The sequence below is a fragment of the Danio aesculapii genome, chromosome 24, assembly GCF_903798145.1.
Source record: "Danio aesculapii chromosome 24, fDanAes4.1, whole genome shotgun sequence".
NCBI lineage: Eukaryota > Metazoa > Chordata > Actinopteri > Cypriniformes > Danionidae > Danio > Danio aesculapii.
In genome coordinates this window covers 42,774,218-42,796,623 of record NC_079458.1, presented here as the reverse complement: position 1 = coordinate 42,796,623, position 22,406 = coordinate 42,774,218, and the positions used below count along the sequence as shown (strand labels likewise).

General features: G+C 42.9%; 1 protein-coding gene across 1 annotated transcript in view; it reads left to right on the top strand.

The window, feature by feature from the left end:
• The first annotated feature begins 3,084 nt into the window (after positions 1 to 3,084).
• reck (reversion-inducing-cysteine-rich protein with kazal motifs) overlaps positions 3,085 to 22,406 on the top strand; it is a 39,431-nt gene continuing 20,109 nt past the window's right edge. The window contains exons 1-5 of the mRNA XM_056450200.1: positions 3,085 to 3,273; positions 16,611 to 16,672; positions 20,929 to 21,003; positions 21,499 to 21,535; positions 22,197 to 22,282. Coding sequence (XP_056306175.1) covers positions 3,204 to 3,273; positions 16,611 to 16,672; positions 20,929 to 21,003; positions 21,499 to 21,535; positions 22,197 to 22,282 — 330 coding nt within the window. The 5' untranslated portion in view covers positions 3,085 to 3,203. The remainder of the gene's footprint in view (positions 3,274 to 16,610; positions 16,673 to 20,928; positions 21,004 to 21,498; positions 21,536 to 22,196; positions 22,283 to 22,406) is intronic.

Below are 22,406 nucleotides of genomic sequence, written 5' to 3'. Positions count from 1 at the left end.
GATCTGTTGTGGTGATTCTACAGTTGCTATGGTAACACTACCACTGTAGTAATTGATCTGTTGTGGTGATTCTACTGTTGCTATGGTAACACTACCACTATAGTAATTGATCTGTTGTGGTGATTCTACTGTTGCTATGGTAACACTACCACTGTAGTAATTGATCTGTTGTGGTGATTCTACTGTTGCTATGGTAACACTACCACTGTAGTAACCGATCTGTTGTGGTGATTCTACTGTTGCTATGGTAACACTACCACTATAATAATTTATCTGTTGTGGTGATTCTACTGTTGCTATGGTAACACTACCACTGTAGTAATTGATCTGTTGTGGTGATTCTACTGTTGCTATGGTAACACTACCACTGTAGTAACCGATCTGTTGTGGTGATTCTACTGTTGCTATGGTAACACTACCACTATAATAATTTATCTGTTGTGGTGATTCTACTGTTGCTATGGTAACACTACCACTATAGTAATTGATCTGTTGTGGTGATTCTACTGTTGCTATGGTAACATGACTGTAGTAATATAAACTGAGCCAGTACTGTAGTTTCCTACAGCTATAGTGTGTATTGTACTACATTACACCACAGTTTACTGCAGTAAAATCTAAAGTATATTACAGTATTCATTAGCTGATCAGTTCACTGTAGACAACACTACAGTATTCTGGAGCGTTCTTTACCTAAGAGCTGTAGATATTATGATGTATAATAATATGGGTTGAAATGGCTATATTTACTGTAAATTAGTATTTAATTACTCTTCATAGTAATTACACTTACTGTGTGTGTGTGTGTGTGTGTGTGTTCTGCTGGTGAAGCCACAACACACAGCAGTGTTTCAGCGAGAGGATTAATTACAGCACACACACTTCCTGCCACCGCTCTAGAAAGCAGATCATTAAACGCGACGCAGTGGCGTTCCTGGCTGAAGAAGTCATTACGGCCTGCAGTCTGAGTCCTGCTGCTGTAATTATCTGAGATATAGCGCTGTGTCTGGCCTCAGAGAGCGTATCATTACCTTCATAATCTGTTATTTAAACGTATACAGCAGCTGCCCATAACACTCATAGCACACAGCACGTTATACCGTCAACACACACACACACACACACACACACACACACACACACACACACACACACACACACACACACACACACACACACACACACACACACACACGCGCGCGCGCACACACACAGGTCAGCCCGTGATATCTACATCTGTGTAAGCACAATTTAAAGAGCTTTTATTTAACCTGTGCTGATTCAGTGGTGATGGTGGCGCAGTGGGTAGCACGATCGCCTCACAGCAAGAAGGTTGCTGGTTTGAGTCCTGGCTGGGTCAGTTGGTGTTTCTGTGTGGAGTTTGCATGTTCTCCCCGTGTTGGCGTGGGTTTCCTCCGGGTGCTCTGGTTTCCCCCACGGTCCTAACACAACATGTGCTATTGGCTAAGGTGTATGAGTATGTGTGAATGAGTGTGTATGGGTGTTTCCCAGTACTGGGTTCCAGCTGGAAGGGCATCCGCTGTGTAAAACATATGCTGGAATAGTTGGTGGTTCATTCCACTGTGGTGACTCTTGATGAATAAAGGGACTAAGCTGAAAAGTGAATGAAGGATTGAGTGGTTATCAGTCACCAAGCTCACAGTTAGTGTTAGGGCTGCACAATGTCATGCTGTCATGATAATAACATGTGCAATATTCATATCTCAGAGATTGTAAATTGTCATTTATATTTATTGTAATTGTAATAATTCTAATTGTAGATATATTGTAGGAAATATTATTATGGCAACACTAAACCACAATATCACGTATTTCCCCAGTATCGTGCCGTATCCCTAACCCCAGTATGAGTGTGGACACACTATACTACACACACCTCTGTCCAAACTGCTTATAATAGTTGATTTAGTATGATATTATGTGGCTCTAATATATATCGGTGCTGTATTTGCGTCTCAGATCGTCTCTGTATCTGTGCGTATAGCTGTGTGTTGGGGATGGAGGGGTCAGAGGTCAGCTTTGCCCTGCGCTGTGGATCATAAATGGACATGTGTTCTGCTGATGGCCTGAGGAGCAGGGGTCAGAGGACACACATCAATCTCACACACACACACACACACACACACACACACACACACGATATTATACAAATGCAGATCTGTGTGTGTGTGTGTGCTGCTTCTGTCTCTGATTATAACTGCTCTGGGTCTTAAAGAGACTGTCAGATATCACTGAGAGCAGTGGAGTCTGCTGCACTGTTGGATTCTCCACTGTGGTGTTTGTTCTCCTCTAATAAATGAGCTGCACCTCAGAACACCAAGACCAAACGCAGTGAACACGGTGGCACCGGAGCACCAGAGGAAACCCACCCCAACACGGGGAGAACATGCAAACTCCACACAGAAACACACTGACCCAGCCGGGACTCGAATCAGAGATCTTCTTGCTGTGAGGCGATCGTACAGCAGATAATCCTGCATTCTTGATTGGTGCTGCTTTTCCCTGGTCTGTAAAGGGACAATGTGCCATTTTACTGTTGATCATCAGTTGCAGAGCAGGAAAAGCTTAGTTTCTGCCTTGAACATATGTGTGAGAAACCCACATTAATTCCCTGAGCTCTCAGACCACAGTAAACACAGTACATGTATTTCTGCAATCTGCTGTTTTACTCCACTGAACTCCATATAACAGCCAGAAACTCTTCAGCACAGGCCGATCTAAAGGGTTAATGCTGCACACTGATGATCAACAGTAAAATTACTCATTTACCTCTTAATCCCAACAGGGAAGACCAGCAATAATCAAGAATGCATGATTATATGCTGTGATGGTGGCTTCGCAGTCAGTAAATGTGATTATAATGGAAGTCAATGGGCCAAAATCAGCACTAACATCACCAAAGCGGAGTCAATGTGAACAATACACAAGGGTTAATAATCCAGTTTGTGGTGAAGTGTTGTTTATAACTGCAGAATGAATGCTGCTGGAGAGCCCGGCCCCTCTCTCCACCCCTCGGCCACATAACGGTATAAGAGCCGCTGCCCGGAGCTCCGCGCTCCACCCCCTCCTCCCGCCACCTCCGCTACCCGCGCTGAGCGCCTCTTGAGCGGCCTGAGAGAGACTCCGTGCCGCTGCGCCTTCATGGAGCTCCAGCCCCGACTGCGCCTCAGGACCGCTGTAAGATGAGCGGGTGTCTCCAGATCCTCGCCGTGCTGCTCTGCTGCCGCTTCTGGGCGCTCGTGTTCTCTCAGGGTGAGTCTGTTCACTTCTGCCCGTTTACAGAGCGCAGTCTGCGTGTGTTACTGTAGTAAAGGCGAGTTCAGCGGGGAGAGCTGGAGAAGCGCCGCCGCCGAGAATATCCGCCATCCGGAAGTTTGGACTTGTTGATTCCGCTATTCCGCGCTGCTTTTGTTAATCTGACTTTGAATGCTGCATCAGAATTATGACATTATTACGCGAACTATAGTTTGGAGATGAAATATGACCGTGAATGAGTGTATGATGATGTTTATGCGCGTGCTCGAGAGAGTACCGTTATACCTCCAGAAGTTCTCCAGTGCGCATGAGCTCGTCCTCCATGCTGGAAACACACATTACAGAGGAATAACAGCAGGCTTCTGTTCACAATAATAATCATATGTGTGTGATGATGTGAAGGGGCGTCTCTGCTCCTTTATATCCTCCGAGGGCTACTATTAGTGTGACACTCTATGATAATTATAATAACTCACATTAATAATTGATAAACACCCATTAGAGCTGAGTAATCACACACACATTGACAGGAGTCTGGAGGAAAACTGCAGTTTATAATGATGGAAAACTGAGGATAATGAGGACCAATAGATTGAATAGTTGTTTATGGTGGTTTGTGTCTTATTTAGACTACTGTAATAAACCATTAAAACATTCAATAAAGTCAATTTAATAACAGCAAAAGTCTATATATATATGAAGTCTATATGTTCTTCAGTGGGTGGATTTAATTATTGCACTAAAGTGATGTACAGACACATCATTCCTAATAATTCTAACCCTAATCCCAAATGCCATCCCAAAAACTCCCAAAGACCCTCACTGCACATGTCTAATCAGAACAGTGTTAATAACTCATCTCTGAGCACTGATGTCTCTTCATCATGATGACAGTAAATAATATTAGACTAGATATTCTTCAAGACACTAGTATTCAGCTTACAGTCACATTAAAGGCTTCACTAGGGTAATTAGGGTAAAGTTAGGGTAATTAGGCAAGTCATTGTATAACAGTGGTTTATTCTGGAGACTATCCAACACTAATATTGCTGAAGGGGCTAATAATTGTTAGTTATTTTTAATTGGTTAAAACAAGTTATTTAGTTTAAATAGTGATTTTTAACATGTTAAAGCTGCTTTACTCCAGCCTAACTCTGAGAATAATCCTTGTTAAAAGGAGGAAATAGCAGAAATAAAGAGAAATCTCCTCACTTCCCTGAGGAATATTTGGAGAGGAGTTACAGTTTCACAGGAGGGCGAATAATACAGTGTGTGTGTGTGTGTGTGTGCGTGTGCGTGTGCGTGTGCGTGCGTGTGTGTGTGTGTGTGTGCGTGTGTGTGTGTGTGTGTGAGTGTGACTGACAGCCTCACACTGAGCTGAAATCTCCTCTGCTGTTATTACTGGAGGGTGGTGGAGGTGTGAGAGCGCTGGAGGTGTTGGAGACGTTTGTTCCTCTGTGCTGCATTTGCTGTGTGTGTTTGCAGCGCTGTGAGAATCAGCAGGGTTAGGAGAGTGTTTAGAGTGCGTGTTTGCTCCTCTGTCCCTCTTTACTCCAGTGCAGCGAGATCACGTGTGTGTGTGTGTGTGTGTGTGTGTGTTTATAGGAGAAACTTAAAAATGTTCAAAAGTCCAAGAGTTCCTCTTTCATGTTCTATCAGCGCCGACGTCAAGCCCACATCTGGATGCCAAACCGCTTTGAACTGTGTGTGTGTAGTGTAGTGTAGTGTAGTTGTAGTGTAGTTGTGTGTGTGTGTGTGAGAGAGAGAGACTGATTGTGTTTGTAGTGTAGTGTGTGTGTGTGTGTGTGTGTGTGTGTGTGTGTGTGTGAGAGAGTGTGTTTGTGTGTTAGGGTTAGGGGTAATCTAGTTAGCCTGTATTCGTCTAGTTAGCCGGGTGTTTACTAGTGTTCAGTTGTGTGTGTGTGTGTGTGTTTCTTCCAGAACGCAGCGTACACACACACACACACACACACACACTCCTGTTTGAAGATTTTCTCCTCCATTCAAACATCTGCAACCAATTAGGTCTCCTCCAGGCCTGAGCAGAAACCAGAGAAACACACACACACACACACACACACACACACACACACAGGATTCTGCGTCGTGCTCCTCTATATTCTGAACTGTAATTCTGTGTTTCAGCTCAACTCAGGTCAGCTCCAGTCTAACACAACCACTGGGTTAACATATTGATCTGGATATTTAACCCAGTGGTTAGGTTTGTCCATATTTGACCCAATAAGCAACCCAGTGTGTTTGAAGTGTATAATAATGACATTAGGCTCCTCTGGAATGTCTGTGTCCACCACGGCTGAACAAGGGAATAATGAAGAAGGGAATAATGATGAGAGTTGGCTCGTTTGGTGGTTTGTTTGTTTGTTGGTTGGTTTTGTTTGTTTGTTTGTATTTGTTTGTTGGTTTGTTTGTTGGTTGGTTTTGTTTGTTAGGGTTAGGGTTAGGTTTTGTCGGTTTTGTTTGTTTGTTGGTTGGTTGGTTTTGTTTGTTTGTTTGTATTTGTTTGTTTGTTTGTTTTTGTTTGTTGGTTGGTTTGTTTGTTTGTTGGTTGGGTGGTTCATTTGTTAGTTCATTAGTTTGTTTGTTTTTTTGTTAGTTTATTTGTTGGTTTTGTTTGTTTTTTTGTTTGTTAGTTTATTTGTTGGTTTTGTTTGTTTGTTTGTTTGTTAGTTTATTTGTTGGTTGGTTGGTTTGTTTGTTTATATGGCATTACAGGCAGAGAAATCTGAATTCTTTCTCAAATGTTTCCAGCAATTGTGAAAACCTGAATAGTTGTTTATTTTGTGTGTGTGTGTGTGTGTGTGTGCGCGTGTGCGTGATCAGGGGCCTGTTTTAGTAAGGAAGTTTAACCAACTCTGTTTTAGAATGAGAAATCAACAGTTCAGATGTGTTCCAGTGTGCTCAGCCTGCTGCTTTGTCCATTCACACACACCTTCATCATCATATGATCTCTCATAACACACCTTTATTAATGCACACACTGGACTTACTTCAGTAAAGTGTTTCCAGCGCAGTGCATCTTTACTGTCGAATAAACGTTTCTCCTCCTCAGTTATGCGTGTGTGTTTTATGCCTGTTTTCAGAAGTTCTGTGCATCATGCTGTTTCCATCAATGGCTTTTATCCGCATCTCCAACATGAGCATTAATATAGGCGTGTGGAAGCGTAAGGCTAAGAGAAATACTGCTTCATCTTGAATAAAGGAGCAGGAGACCGACAGAAACTCAGAGTTTAGAGAATAAACCTGCTCTGACCAGGTGAGCTTCACAGAGTAAAACAGCACAGTGACTGACTCTGAGTTAAAGTCTCCTCTCCTTCAGACACAGGCTCCACTTACCCTGCTGTCTCCAGTCTAAACTAACCTGCCATACTGAAACAGAAAACCCAGAGTTTCTCTCATTTCAGGATTAACATACTCTGAGTTTTCACTTGACCTCCTCTCTGAAGGTGGATTATGAGGACATTGCCTGTGTGCCTGTTTTAAACATGCTGATAAATGAAGCAGAATGAAGGACAGTGAGGAGGTGACAGAGCAGAGTGTTGCTGTGAGGGTTAGGGTTAGGGGAAGACGAGACCGGATACAGTCTGGTGAAATATATACACACTTCTGTATATAATGTCCCCACATTTACACAAAAACAAGTGTGTGTGTGTGTGTGTGTGTTCAGTTCAGAGCCGGTTCTGTCCTGTCACCGCTGTGAATGGCTCTCGCTGTGTGTGATGTGTGTTTTTCAGGTTCTAGCAGATCCAGGCCTCACGTCTACGTGTGTGTGTGTGTGTGTGTGTGCGTGCGTGCGTGTGTGTGTGTGTGTGTGTGTGCATGCGTGTGTGTGTGTGTGTGTGTGTGTGTGTGCGTGCGTGCGTGCGTGCGTGTGTGTGTGTGTGTGTGTGTGTGCTGGACACATGTGCAGCTCATGTTCTCCTCCATCTGGCTCTTTCATGTTCTGCTGAACTTCAGCTGATGTTCAGATGATCAGGAGTGTAGAGCTGCTCAGACCTGTGTGTGTGTGTGTGTGTGTGTGTGTGTGTGTGTGTGTGTGTGTGTGTGTGTGTGTGTGTTTATGGACATATTAACTCTGTATAAGCACCTCTACACACCAGCAGCACTTGCTGTCACTGTATTGTGGATGTGTCTGAGTGATTGCGCCTGCCGTGTTCTGTTCCAGGGTCAGATGTGTTGTGTTCAGTAGCTGAGTTTAACCCAGAGATGTAAACAGAGCAGATGTTAGAGCAGTGATCATGACAGCGTGATGCAGTGAGGTTTGCTTCAGCGTCAGTGCAGTACAGCAGTGAGGGAGATCCTCATATCAGTGTTCAGCATCATCCTCTGCGCTGCGTTTGAGTCCTGGGTTATTATTAATGCACAGGAAATGACCTTTGACCTCGCGCTATTCAGATGGAGACAGAGAGGAATGCAGGAGCACCAGAGTCACGCATTCATCCTGTGTGTGTGTGTGTGTGTGTGTGTGTGTGTGTGTGTGTGTGTGTGTGTGTGTGTGTGTGTGTGTGTGTGTACTGGTTTTGGTGGTGTACAAGGACAGAAATGTGCATAATAACATGACAGTAGTTGTTCTTCATTACAGTGGTTTATGAGGACAGGCATCGAGTCCTCTTAATTCCAAAGGCTTAATATATAATAATGAACGGTCTCTTCACACTCCGAGTCTGTGAGGGCTGCTTCAGGGCTAGAGTAGATAAGAAGAGGATTTACTGTAGTAAACAACACCTATAGAGAGTCCCCATACACCACCAATACCAACACATGTGTGTGTGAGTGTGTGTCTCCACAGGAGTGTGCTGAACTGCTCTTTCAGCTGTCCGGGGCTCTTTGTGTGTGTGTGTGTGTGTGTGTGTGTGTGTGTGTGTGTGTGTGTGTGTGTGTGTGTGTGTGAACAGGCTTCTCTCTGCTCTAAATGGATTACAGGAGCTCACGCCGCTGCTTTTTTCAGCAGATCAGTACTTTCTTTAGGCTACACACATGCACACACACACATGCACACTTCCACAATACACACGCATTGAGCCATCCATCAGCGACACACACTGAGCCATCCGTCAGTGACACACACACTGGCAGTCTGCTCATCATCAGGGGTAATGCTCTACAGCAGCAGGCTTTGTTCAGGTAATTGCATGACAAAGTGAAGATGTCCACAGATGAACAGCAGCAGGTCACACACACACACACACACACTCCATCAGCACACACACACACTCACAGTGAGCCTCCATGAACACACACACACACACACACACACACACACACACACTCCATCAGCACACACACACTCACAGTGAGCCTCCATCAGCACACACACCTGCTCAATCTGCTCAGATGATCAAGCCTGTGGCAGCTTCTGCAGTTCAGGGGTCAGTTCACACTGAAACCAGCATGTGCTCTTCATTTCCTCACACTCGAGTGGCTGGCTCAGTCGCTTCACAGCAAGAAGGTCTCTGGTTCGAGTCTCAGCTGGGTCAGTGTGTGTTTCTGTGTGGAGTTTGCATGTTCTCCCCGTGTTGGTGTGGGTTTCCTCCAGGTGCTCCGGTTTCCCCCACAGTCCAAACACATGTGCTATAGGGGAATTGATGAACTAAACTGGCCCGAGTGTATGAGTGTGTGAATGAGTGTGTATGGGTGTTTCCCAGTACTAGGTTGCGGCCTGAAGGGCATAAAACATATGCTGGAATAGTTGGTGGTTCATTCCGCTGTGGCTGCTCTCTGCTGATTTTGAAGTGCTTCTGTTATCCTCGTTTGTGAGTTGCTTTGCAAATAAATAAATCCCATATTCACACACAACGGCCACCGCTGGCGCTAATAATCAGAGGGTGTAGATTCTGCACACAGCTCTGCGTTCTTCAGTAGCGTCTGTTCTTCATACGTGGAATACTCCATTAACTGGGTTTGGTTATTGAAGATTTGACATGATCCAGGATCGTTTCGTTCTTCAAAACTCATGTGAGAGTTGATGTTATAGCAACAGTTCTGCAGCTCAAACCTGCTCTGGAGCAGCGGCTCATCTCATATATCAGGATTAGATCAGCTCAAGCAAAGAAGATACTGAAGGTTTATAAACTATATAGTTATATAAACTAGAAAGTTATATATATATGAATATATATAAATAAATGTGTGCCATCTGCACTCTAATTAAAAGGATGAAGACCGTCACGGGCTGGTTCTGTCCCCAAGAAAACGTTTGTTGATCTGGACTTTTTAGACACAAACACACACTGTTTTAGCTGTAGTACAGTTTGAGGATGATCACAGACATGACAATACTCCACTGTTTTTGTTAAGGAATAATGATTTATGCAGTGTGTTTTGACGGTGTATTTCTGTGTTTGACCGCTAATATGAGGGTGATTTGATGCTTCGCTAAAGTTGTGCAGACTCCTTTACTGATATCACGATGCTTTTTTGATGCTAAATGAATTGAAACAGCCAGATATGCTTCACGCAGATTAAGAAACTTATGAGATCAGGCCTGGGCTACTATAATGAGGAAAATCTGCTCTAAATATACAACTAAATAAATATCTGAACACTCTCGACACACAACAGCGGGACAACTGCTGCCCACAACAGACGTGGAGAGTTACCGCTTTCATATTTAACAAACCGTTTGCTATGACTTTCCTGTAATTTTGCTGACATGAATAATTGAATATTAATGAGATGATGTCATTACGCTGCTGTGCTGTCAGCCAATCACTGCATTGCTGATCATTATTTTGAGGATCAATAGATCTGTCCTTCACAACACACACAGCGATCAGCTCATCCAGACATTTAATCTGATTCACGAACATGTTTGAAGATCCAAATTAGCCAGAGATCAGTTATCAAGATGAACAGATCCAGGATCTGCTGAATCATCTAAGATCAGTACAGCGAGGTAAGAAGAACGGACCCCTGCTCTTTAAAGTGAAAACAAACAAGCAGGTCATCATGTTAATAACAAACCGCTCTCTTCCTCTACTTTGGGTTGTTGCTAGATCAGATCAGTATTTTATTAATGTCCACCCCTCCCCTAAACCCAACCGTCAGGACTGTGATAATATGAATTATTGTTATACAGTGTCCTACAAATGCTGCTATATTGATGTGCGTATTGCGCTTCCGGCCGGCCGTGTGTCCTATCTAGACTTTAGCTTTACTTTGGGACTCAGGCACACATGTAAGCTGTGTTCCCAGAGTTCAGCTTGTGTTAGTGAGCTCCACATGTTGCTGTTCAGTTCATCTGTCCTCAAGATGGATGAACATCACTCTGAGGGCTCCGTCCCGAATCACACACTCACTAAAGCAGATCTGGATGAAGAGCTCGCTCCTGATCTGTGCAGCTCCACTCTCAGGGAAAACAGAGGAGCTGTAGGACGCTTTGAGTGCAGTGCAGGTCCGCTTCAGTAAACCCATCAGCATGATGGCATTTCAGCGTTCTGGAAATGTGCAGGAGCACTCAGGGTGCATCTGAATCACGTTTGATATTTTAAGTATGGAGAAAACTGTAGTTGAACCAGGCGCATGGTCTGAAAGCGCTGTGCTGACTCTCTTCAGGACTCTTAATGAGCTGTGCTTGTGCATGACGTGCATTAAACAGAGTCGGATCTCCTGTTCAGTGTAAGAGTGTGTTGTGTTCACACTGAGTCTGTGTTCATTATTTACACGGTGGAGACTTTATTAGTGGAAAAACTCAACACTTCACTAGATACCAAACAGATCTGCTGCTGTCCGAGGTTAGAGACCATCTACAGAACCAGCCGGATTCCCCAAAGCCTCCGGAGGTTTATAGAGACAACAGTGAGCTTTACATCTCAGCGCTGTAATATTTCACATGTAAAGATGTTCGTGTGCTGCTCTGCATCCCAGTGTGTGTGTTCAGCAATGTGTGTGTGTGTGCATCTGAGAGGGGCAGAGGTGCCGATCGCTAACACAAATAACGTGCGGGCTCTTAGTGGGTCAGTGGTCCAGTTCAGTTCAACACACCAACACCTTAAAATGAGCACACATACATTCATTATTAAAACAACATGAGCTGTGGAGCCCCGGGATGAGGAGAGATGAGGCTGTGCTGGACAGTGTGTGTGTGTGTGTGTGTGTGTGTGTGTGTGTGTGTGTATCTGTCACTGTTGATTACTGCAGGTCCCACTGTAGAGATCGGTGTGGGTCAGTGCTCCGCTAATGTAAAGCTCAGTAATGCAGCGTTTGGCCTCCACTGTTCTAGCAGCACACACACACACACACACACACACACACGCACACACTCTACCCTCCTGCCGTTGCCATGGCTTTTATCAATATCCAGGGCAACAGTAATTGGTATGGTGTGTTGTGAATGTGTGTCGGGCTGCAGAACACAAAGGCGGCCGGCCGGAGCAGGACTCAATGCTCCACTGCACCTTTAATTGTGTCATTAAAATCCCAGCTCGTTAACGCAGCCGGACCCTCACAAAGAGCACAGGCGGTCCTCCTCCTCCTCTTCAGACACCACTAGCGGCCCTTTATGCTGATCTCAGAACAGCTTTAGCAGTGGGAGATTCTTAACGGTGCAGCATGCTGGGTGGAGGAGAGACCATCAGAGGTGTGCAGAAGTGTGAGAATCATGCCAACACACACCGGTTTATCTGAGACGCCATGCTGGAGTCAGTTACTCTGCTCTGAGAATGTGCGTTCCCTGTCAGGATGTCTGTGCTTGTTTTGCTCTATATAACCAGCCCACTGCCAGTTTAGCCTGTTATATGTCAGCACTCTGGGGTTGCCAGATGGTGGAAAACAGTGTGTTTTATTCCAGTTATGAAGACTGCCTCAATGTATGTGGACACCGCTGTAAGTGCGCCCTCTGGAGGACAGAAGCAGCTTCCCGAATCAGATGCAGTGTAATAAATGAGGTGTTTATTAATTAGCAAATAATATAAATATTGCAAATGTAAACATTAGTTAAGCAGCTTACAGTGTAAGGCTCGATCGTCAAACATGCTCGCTTCTGTTTGTGTCATCAATCTGGCAACCTGTATGGAGTAGAACCCCTCTGTAATGTTTAGATTTTGGACTGCAATACCTAATCCAGCCACTAGCTGCCAATTCTATACACTGCACTTTAACGTACACCTTTTATAACGTCATGCTGTGTTTAATATTGAAGACATCAGAGGATTTTCTAGAGTTGTTTTATATCGACAAACCTTCATCTGCTCAAACTGTGACGTAAAGATTCACTGACATAAAGGGCAGAGTAAATAGTTGCTGTGTAAATGTAAAATAAATGTATTAAGGTCGGCGCTAATAGCCTAGTGGTTAAGTGTGCCAACATATAGTCCCATGATGCTCACGGCGACCCGAGTTCAATTCCCGGTTCGATGCTTCACTATCCTATCCTAATAAAAGGTGAAAAACCCCTAAAAATAATAATTTTAAAAAGTATTCAGTGTGTTTGTGCCATATTTGCAATGTAATGGGTCGTTCACATGACACCATTTTCAACTCAAGGCACTTCTGCTCACTCATTCACACGCTGGCGAAACACCTACGAAAAAGCATCACTGCTGTGTTTAACATTCGGCTCTGCTAGGCCTGTGTGTCTTGCCTATTCTGCTGTCATTATACATTAGTCAACATCTGAAATGGGTCAAATGTTTCATCAAGGTTCTCCTAAAACTATTGAACACCCAGTTTTGTTTTGTTTCCTAATGTTGTTTACTGTATATCATGTGGATATATGAAGTCGACATAAACATAGAGGTGTGTGTGTGTGTTTACATTCATTCATTTTCCTTCAGCTTAGTCGCTTATTCGTTAGGTGTCACCACAGTGCAATGAACCGCCAACTATTCCAGCATATGTTTTACATAACCCAGCACTGGGAAACACCCATTCACACTCATTCACACACTCATGCACTACGGCCAGTTTAGTTGATCAGTTCCCCTATAGCGCATGTGTTTGGACTGTGGGGGAAACCGGAGCACCCGGAGGAAACCCACGCCAACACGGGGAGAACATGCAAACTCCACACAGACTCAACACGCAACTCGAACCAGCGACCTTCTTACTGTGAGACCACAGTGTTAACCACTGCGCCACCGTGCTGCTGTGTGTTTACATTATATTTTAAAGGGCCTACTCTTTTAGGTCTTCATTATGAGCACTCTTGTGTCTGTAAGTCATTAACCCAATGGCTCAATTAAACCGTAATCAAGGTTTTGGGAACAGCACAACAGACTCTGTTTTCATAGCAGACTATATCATCATGGCGGATGTTGCTGTCATAATGCGGTGGCGTGGTATAATAGTCACTGACCATTTGCTAGAGTCTCAGCATATAATTGCTGTCAAGCTCAGCAAAGCCAGTTTCACTCTGGTTAACCGAAGTTCCAGAGAGTAATGACACCGCCGGCAGAAGGGCTAGTGGATGCTAGTTGATCAGATGGTTTGCTCAGAGCCGTGTCGACGTCTCAGATATTTCCAGCGTTCCTCTGTTATTGCTGAAAGGATTGGCTTCGACCAGAGCGGCTGTGCAGGAATTCAAGTGGCTTTTCTCTGCTGCGGAGTGCATGGGAACAGACGTCCTCTAAAGAGTTCTGTCCTTCACTCTCTGCTGGAAATGTTGTTCTGTTACGCAGTTGTTGTAAAAGTTTCACGCTCAGAGTAGAATGTAGTCGACTGCACTACCTGTGCACCATCACCTGCTTCATTTCAGAGTTCTGGGAACTGATTTGGTGAAATGAGAGTGAAGGATGGCTGAATAATATCTGCGTGATGTAGATACTACTGAAGTGGCCATATCAGTGATTATATTTGGATCATTACATGCGTTCCCTGCAAAAGCAAACCCATAACCTTGTGTTTGCAGCACCAGGCCGCATGGGAAGCAAACACACAGCCATGGATCTGTAGCATCAGAGCTTGTTTGAATTGAACCAATAACCTTGTGTTTCTAGCAGAAGCGCTTTTAGGAATTGATCCCACAACCTTGTGATTCCAGCATCAAGCCTTATTTGAACTGAACCCACAAGCTTGTGTTTTCAGCATCAAACATTAGTAGAATTAAAGTTACAACGTGTGTTTTGAGAATTAGGCCTTATTTGAACTGAACCCAGAACCTTGTGTTTCCAGCATCAGGCTGTGTAGGAATTGAACCCACCGTCTTGAGTTTGTAGCATCAAGCATTACTTGAATTGAAGCCACCGTCTTGTGTTTCCAGAATCAGCTCTTTTGGGATTTGAACCCAGAACCTTGAGCTTCCAGCACCAGGCCTTTCTGCAGCTCAAACAGTAGGTTCTCAAACCATGCCAAGGTCACCGGTTCAGTTCCCAGGGAACTCAGAAATGGATAAATATGTGTGTGAAGGCAGCGTAATTCAGCCTTAATAAAGGTGTCTGCCAAACACACACACGCAAATAAAAATATAAGCATGCAGCAGAGGACTAACAAGGGTTAGTGACAGATTGATGTGTTCCAGTTGTGTGTTGGCTGTGAGCGAGGCTTTGAACCTGATGGGATCCTCATGGTTTTGTGTGTGTATGTGTTCGGGCTCTGACGGACACACACTCGTCTGCTTCTCATTGGGGTAACAGTCTTTCATGTTCAGCAGAGATGATGATGGTGTGTGTGTGTGTGTGTGTGTGTGTGTGTGTGTGTGTGTGTGTTTCTGGACATCAGATGTGGACGAGGGGCCTCTACATATTATTCTACATTTGTTAGTCACATGCTCAGTCACACACACTACGCTCTGCGGAGGAATCCTCATATCACTGCCTGCACTGAGGAGATCACTCCTCAATTAAGAGGAAACACCTCCCCGTCACTGACGATTGTTTGGCAGTGTGTGTTTAGGTGTATTACAGTAGATGAAGCCCTGATGCGTGCTCTGAGTGAGGTGCAGGACGGATGTGTCTGCTGGGAGAGTCAGATCGTGGGTAAAAATGAAGAGTTATACAGCATTCATTTGCTCATTACGTGCAGCTTACAGGCAGTGGTCAAAACAGGAGCAAACAGGAGCATACAAATAGGGATGGCTGATGTGAAACTGACATTTCCACACAGTGTCAAGATCCTGAAGCTGAAGTGTTTCGAAACACTGCACCAAAGCATGATCCGAAACACCCAGGTCATGTGACTGAAGTGTTTCCAAACTCCTAGGTCATGTGACTAACGTGTTTCAAAGCATCGGTCGTTTCAGAAGTGTTAGGGAAAAACTTCTGTCTTATGTAGCCCAGTGGACCGTGTGTGTGCAGAGAAACTGGGCTGCTAATAGCCTGAGTTTGAATCCCAACTTATAAATACTCTGAAATTCTGACTTGATGTATTTGAATATTGTTAATTTTTTATGACCAAAACAAGACCCATTTATTCACTGTTCATTCATATGTCAGACCAATGTTAAATACTAACATACTAATTTACATGATGAACATGATTAACGGACTCTGCAGCACATGTCTGCAGCTCTCCATTGTGTCAGATGTGTAATGTTGTTGTGCTGATAGCAAAAGGCCTCAGTCCTCCGTCAGTCCGTCATCACAGAGCTTCAGTATTATTAATCCTCCATTATTATTCCTTCTTGAGCATCTGTCTCCTGTCTCACACCTCCAGAAGCACCGTGTTCACTGCGTTTGGTCTTGGTTGTTCACAGTGGAGAATCCCAACAGTGCAGCAGACTCCAGCTGATGGAGGCGCCGCTGCGCTCACTGATGATGTGCACATCTCTGGATGGAGACAGCGAATGTGTTTCTGCAGTGTTCTTCCACTGTGTGTGAGTGTGTGTGTGCTGGATCTCCTCGTGTGTGTGTGTGCGTGTGTGCGTGTGTGTGTGTGTGTGTGTTCTGATGAAAGCTGAGGTGTGCTGGTGTTCATCACAGATCTTCAGTACTCTGGTCAAGGGCTCTTAGCAGTGCACACTGACGAGCGGATCAGATCACAGTGATGAAAGCCACGCGTCTGATCAAAGCTCTTCTGCTCATCAGGAGTTTCTGGGGGAGAAGAAACAGAGCGGAGATGCTCTACTGCTGCTCTCTGACACGCGCACACACACACACACACACACACACACACACACACACACACACACACACACACACACACACACACACACATGATGGTTGTGCAGATGCTGATGAAGCTGTGCTCAGTTTACTGTTGTCTTCAGATGGTCAAACGCTCTGACCTTACTCTGCTGTGCATAGTTAATTAATCAGGTCATTAGAGGAGGAGTCTGTGTGTTTCTCACTCACTGCAGTGTTTCTGACTGTGTGTGTATGTGTGTATGTGTGTGCGTGTGTGCGTGTGTGCGCGTGTGTGTGTGTGTGTGTGTGTGTGTGCAGATCCGTCCTGCTGTGTCCATCATGCTGCAGACCTCCCTCAGTGCAGAGACGCATGTGAACAGGTGAGACACATAGTACACTGGTCTGATTATTAGTACACTGATCTGATTATTAGAACACTGATCTGATTATTAGTACACTGGTCTGATTATTAGTACACTGATCTGATTATTAGAACACTGATCTGATTATTAGTACACTGATCTGATTATTAGTGGGCTGATCTGATTATTAGAACACTGATCTGATTATTAGTACACTGATCTGATTATTAGAACACTGATCTGATTATTAGAACACTGATCTGATTATTAGAACACTGATCTGATTATTAGTGTGCTGATCTGATTATTAGAACACTGATCTGATTATTAGAACACTGATCTGATTATTAGTGGGCTGATCTGATTATTAGAACACTGATCTGATTATTAGTGTGCTGATCTGATTATTAGAACACTGATCTGATTATTAGTACACTGATCTGATTATTAGTGTGCTGATCTGATTATTAGTGCACTGATCTGATTATTAGAACACTGATCTGATTATTAGTGTGCTGATCTGATTATTAGTGCACTGATCTGATTATTAGTGTGCTGATCTGATTATTAGAACACTGATCTGATTATTAGTGTGCTGATCTGATTATTAGTGTGCTGATCTGATTATTAGTGTGCTGATCTGATTATTAGAACAATGATCTGATTATTAGAACACTGATCTGATTATTAGTGGGCTGATCTGATTATTAGAACACTGATCTGATTATTAGAACACTGATCTGATTATTAGTGTGCTGATCTGATTGTTAGTGTGCTGATCTGATTATTAGTGTGCTGATCTGATTATTAGAACACTGATCTGATTGTTAGAACACTGATCTGATTATTAGTGGGCTGATCTGATTATTAGAACACTGATCTGATTATTAGAACACTGATCTGATTATTAGTGTGCTGATCTGATTATTAGTGTGCTGATCTGATTATTAGTGTGCTGATCTGATTATTAGTGTGCTGATCTGATTATTAGTGTGCTGATCTGATTATTAGTGTGCTGATCTGATTATTAGTACGCTGATCTGATTATTAGTGTGCTGATCTGATTATTAGTGTGCTGATCTGATTATTAGTGTGCTGATCTGATTATTAGTACACTGATCTGATTATTAGTACACTGGTCTGATTATTAGTACACTGATCTGATTATTAGTACACTGATCTGATTATTAGAACACTGATCTGATTATTAGTACACTGATCTGATTATTAGAACACTGATCTGATTATTAGTACACTGGTCTGATTATTAGTACACTGATCTGATTATTAGTACACTGATCTGATTATTAGAACACTGATCTGATTATTAGTACACTGATCTGATTATTAGAACACTGATCTGATTATTAGTACACTGATCTGATTATTAGAACACTGATCTGATTATTAGAACACTGATCTGATTATTAGTACACTGATCTGATTATTAGAACACTGATCTGATTATTAGAACACTGATCTGATTATTAGAACACTGATCTGATTATTAGTACACTGATCTGATTATTAGAACACTGATCTGATTATTAGAACAATGATCTGATTATTAGAACACTGATCTGATTATTAGAACACTGATCTGATTATTAGAACACTGATCTGATTATTAGAACACTGATCTGATTATTAGAACACTGATCTGATTATTAGAACAATGATCTGATTATTAGAACACTGATCTGATTATTAGAACACTGATCTGATTATTAGAACACTGATCTGATTATTAGAACACTGATCTGATTATTAGTGTGCTGATCTGATTATTAGTACACTGATCTGATTATTAGAACACTGATCTTATTATTAGAACACTGATCTGATTATTAGAACACTGATCTGATTATTAGTGTGCTGATCTGATTATTAGTGTGCTGATCTGATTATTAGTGCACTGATCTGATTATTAGTACACTGGTCTGATTATTAGAACACTGATCTGATTATTAGAACACTGATCTGATTATTAGTACACTGGTCTGATTATTAGAACACTGATCCGATTATTAGTACACTGATCTGATTATTAGAACACTGATCTGATTATTAGTACACTGGTCTGATTATTAGAACACTGATCCGATTATTAGTACACTGGTCTGATTATTAGAACACTGATCCGATTATTAGTACACTGGTCTGATTATTAGAACACTGATCTGATTATTAGAACACTGATCTGATTATTAGTACACTGGTCTGATTATTAGAACACTGATCCGATTATTAGTACACTGATCTGATTATTAGAACACTGATCTGATTATTAGTACACTGGTCTGATTATTAGAACACTGATCCGATTATTAGTACACTGGTCTGATTATTAGAACACTGATCTGATTATTAGTACACTGGTCTGATTATTAGAACACTGATCCGATTATTAGTACACTGGTCTGATTATTAGAACACTGATCTGACTATTAGTACACTGATCTGATTATTAGAACACTGATCTGATTATTAGTACACTGGTCTGATTATTAGAACACTGATCTGATTATTAGTACACTGGTCTGATTATTAGTACACTGGTCTGATTATTAGAACACTGATCTGATTATTAGTACACTGGTCTGATTATTAGAACACTGATCTGATTATTAGTACACTGGTCTGATTATTAGAACACTGATCTGACTATTAGTACACTGATCTGATTATTAGAACACTGATCTGATTATTAGTACACTGGTCTGATTATTAGAACACTGATCTGATTATTAGAACACTGATCTGATTATTAGTACACTGGTCTGATTATTAGAACACTGATCTGATTATTAGTACACTGGTCTGATTATTAGAACACTGATCTGATTATTAGTACACTGGTCTGATTATTAGTGTGCTGATCTGACTGTGATTTTGAAGAATCCTCTTTAGCTGAAAGTGGGTCGAGTTGAGTGTTTGCTGACAGTCTGAGTGAGCAAACACAAGACCACAGAGAGCGTCAGAGGCAGACCCAATACAGCAGAGATTAGCTGAGAGAGAGTGTGTGTGTGTGTGTGTGTGTGTGTGTGTGTGTGTGTGTGTGTGTGTGTGTGTGTGTTAATCGCTCAGGCTATTTCAGTATTTCATCCTAATGGACGGCGAGTCTTTGAAGATCTGCTTCTGATGTCCTCACTGCGCTGCCATTGATGGAGCCCTCAAAACAACACAGAAGAAAAACTTCCCCAAATGGAGGAGGCTGTGTGTGTGTGTGTGTGTGTGTGTGTGTGTGTGTGTGTGTGTGTGTGTGTGCGTGTGTGTGTGTGTGTGTGTGTGCGTGCGTGCGTGCGTGTGTGTGCGTGCGTGCGTGCGTGCGTGCGTGCGTGCGTGCGTGCGTGTGTGTGTGTGTCACATCTCTGCCACAGTCTGACTGTACACACACATCCACTCATCCATGTACATGTAAACATTATAATCCTTTAGAAATGTCAGCTAATTGTTTACATGCACGTGTCATATATAAATATAAATAAATATAAATACATGTTCTCCTTTTGGTGAGGTTTTATTTTGGTGCATTTGAACAAGACCGTTTTATTAATTCGTTATATTCATTAAAATAAGAGTTTAATCACTGAACGTCTTATAGAGAGATAATACAATTACATTAAAACAACACAATTAATTACATATTTATACACTCACCGGCCACTTTATTAGGTACACCTGTCCAACTGCTCATTAGCACACTCTAATCAGCCAATCACACGGCAGCAGCTCACTGCGTTTAGGCATGTAGACATGGTCAAGAGGATCTGCTGCAGGTCAAAGCGAGCATCAGAATGGGGAAGAAAGGGGATTTGAGAGACGCTGACCGTACTAGTGAGGTGTACCTAATAAAGTGGCCAGTGAGTGTATATACATGAATATATTGATCAGACTGACCAATGAGAAAATGTTTATAAAGAGCCCAGCTTTAATAAGGCATTTCTTTCATCTCTGCTATGATGACAGTACATATTATTTACATCACCTTCTCTGACTGACACCGGTGTTCAGCTGAAGAGTGATTTAAAGGCTTCATTAGGTTAATTAGGGGATGTAGATCTGTAGAAAGAGAATCTTACAGTGATAATATTGAGCCTAAATCTGCTTTAATTCCAGCCAAACTAACAGAAATAAGAGTTCTGCAGAACTATAAAGTCTAACAGGAGATACTGTGAATAATGTTCCTGCTCACGGGGGATATATGCACTCAGCCTCTGCCTGTTGTGTACAGTAAATGTTGTGTGTGTGTGTGTGTGTATGTGTGTTTTCAGCTGGCCAGTATCAGGAGTGAGTCTCGGCTCCGGCATCTCCTCCACCGGCTGCCCAGTTACTGCCCGGAGACTCTGGTAAGGCATTTCCTCAATCCTCAGTCTGTGTTTACATTACAGCCGTCGCCTGGCAACACAGGAAGTGCTGAGCAGAGCTTCCTGTCCCTCCGGCGCTCTACATGTGGCTCAGCAGTGTGCAGTTTCAGCGCTCTCTCATTAGAGCCCGCCTGACCCACACACACACACACACACATACACACACACACACACACACAGCTCCATATACAGCGGCACTCAGCTTCTAAACCTCACATTAAAGTTGAGCTGAACTATCCAGCAGCGCTCCGTCTGCTCCGTCTGCTCCGTCTGCTCTCAGCACAGTATTGAAAACTTTTGATTCGCTTAAATAAAATGCTGGAATAATTGGTGGTTCATTCCGCTGTGGCAACCTCTGATTAATAAAGGGACTAAGCTGAAGGGAAATGAGTGAATGAATGAATACAATCTTCTTCTCTGATGTGTGTGTGTGTGTGTGTGTGTGTGTGTGTGTGTGTGTGTGTGTGTGTGTTTCAGAGTGAACTCTGGATCTGCATCAACAACACACTACCAGGTATGAGGAGGCGTGTGTGTGTGTGTGTTAATTTCTTGTGTGTGTTTGAGACTATATGTTTTTATGTGTGTGTTCTCGTGTGTGTTGATGTTTGTAATCATGTATGTATTTGTGCATGCGTGTGTGTGTGTTGTTGTTTGTTTTTTCATGTGTGTGAGACTGTATGTGTTCATGTATATGTATATATGTGTGTGTGTGTGTGTTCTCATGTGTCTGCGCTTTGATATTTGTGTGTATTGATCTGTGTGTGTTCTCAGGTGTGTGCATTGGTGCATGTGTTGGTGTGTGTGTGTATGTGTGTGTTTTTGTGTTGGTGTTTGTGTGTGTGTGGATTGATATTTGTGTCTATTGATCTGTGTGTGTTTTCAAGTGTGTGTGTGTTTGTGGGTTTTTGTGTGTGTGTGTGTCTTGATATTTGTCTCTGATCTATGTGTCTACTGATCTGTGTGTGTTTCTGTGTTGATGTGTGTATGACTGAAGGTGTGTGTGTGTGTGTGTGTGTGTGTGTGTGTGTGTGTTGTCGAGTGTGAGTGTGTGCTGTAAATGTGTTCTTGTGAGTGTGTGTGAGAGGGTTTGTATAAGTAAGTTTGTTTATATATGTGTGTATTAATCCGTGTGTGTGTGCGTGTGTGTGTGTGTGTGTGTGTGTGTGTGTGTTCAGGAGCGTCCCGTAAGTCAGATGGTTGGGTGGGTCTGGGCTGCTGTGAGCTGGCCATCTCTATTGAGTGTCGACGCGACTGTAAACAGGTCCATCATTACTATACACACAGACACACACACACACACACACATAAATATATATACACACGTGTGTGTGTGTTAGTTCACAGAAGCTAATTAAAGACACTAATTAATGAGCGTTTGTCTTCCT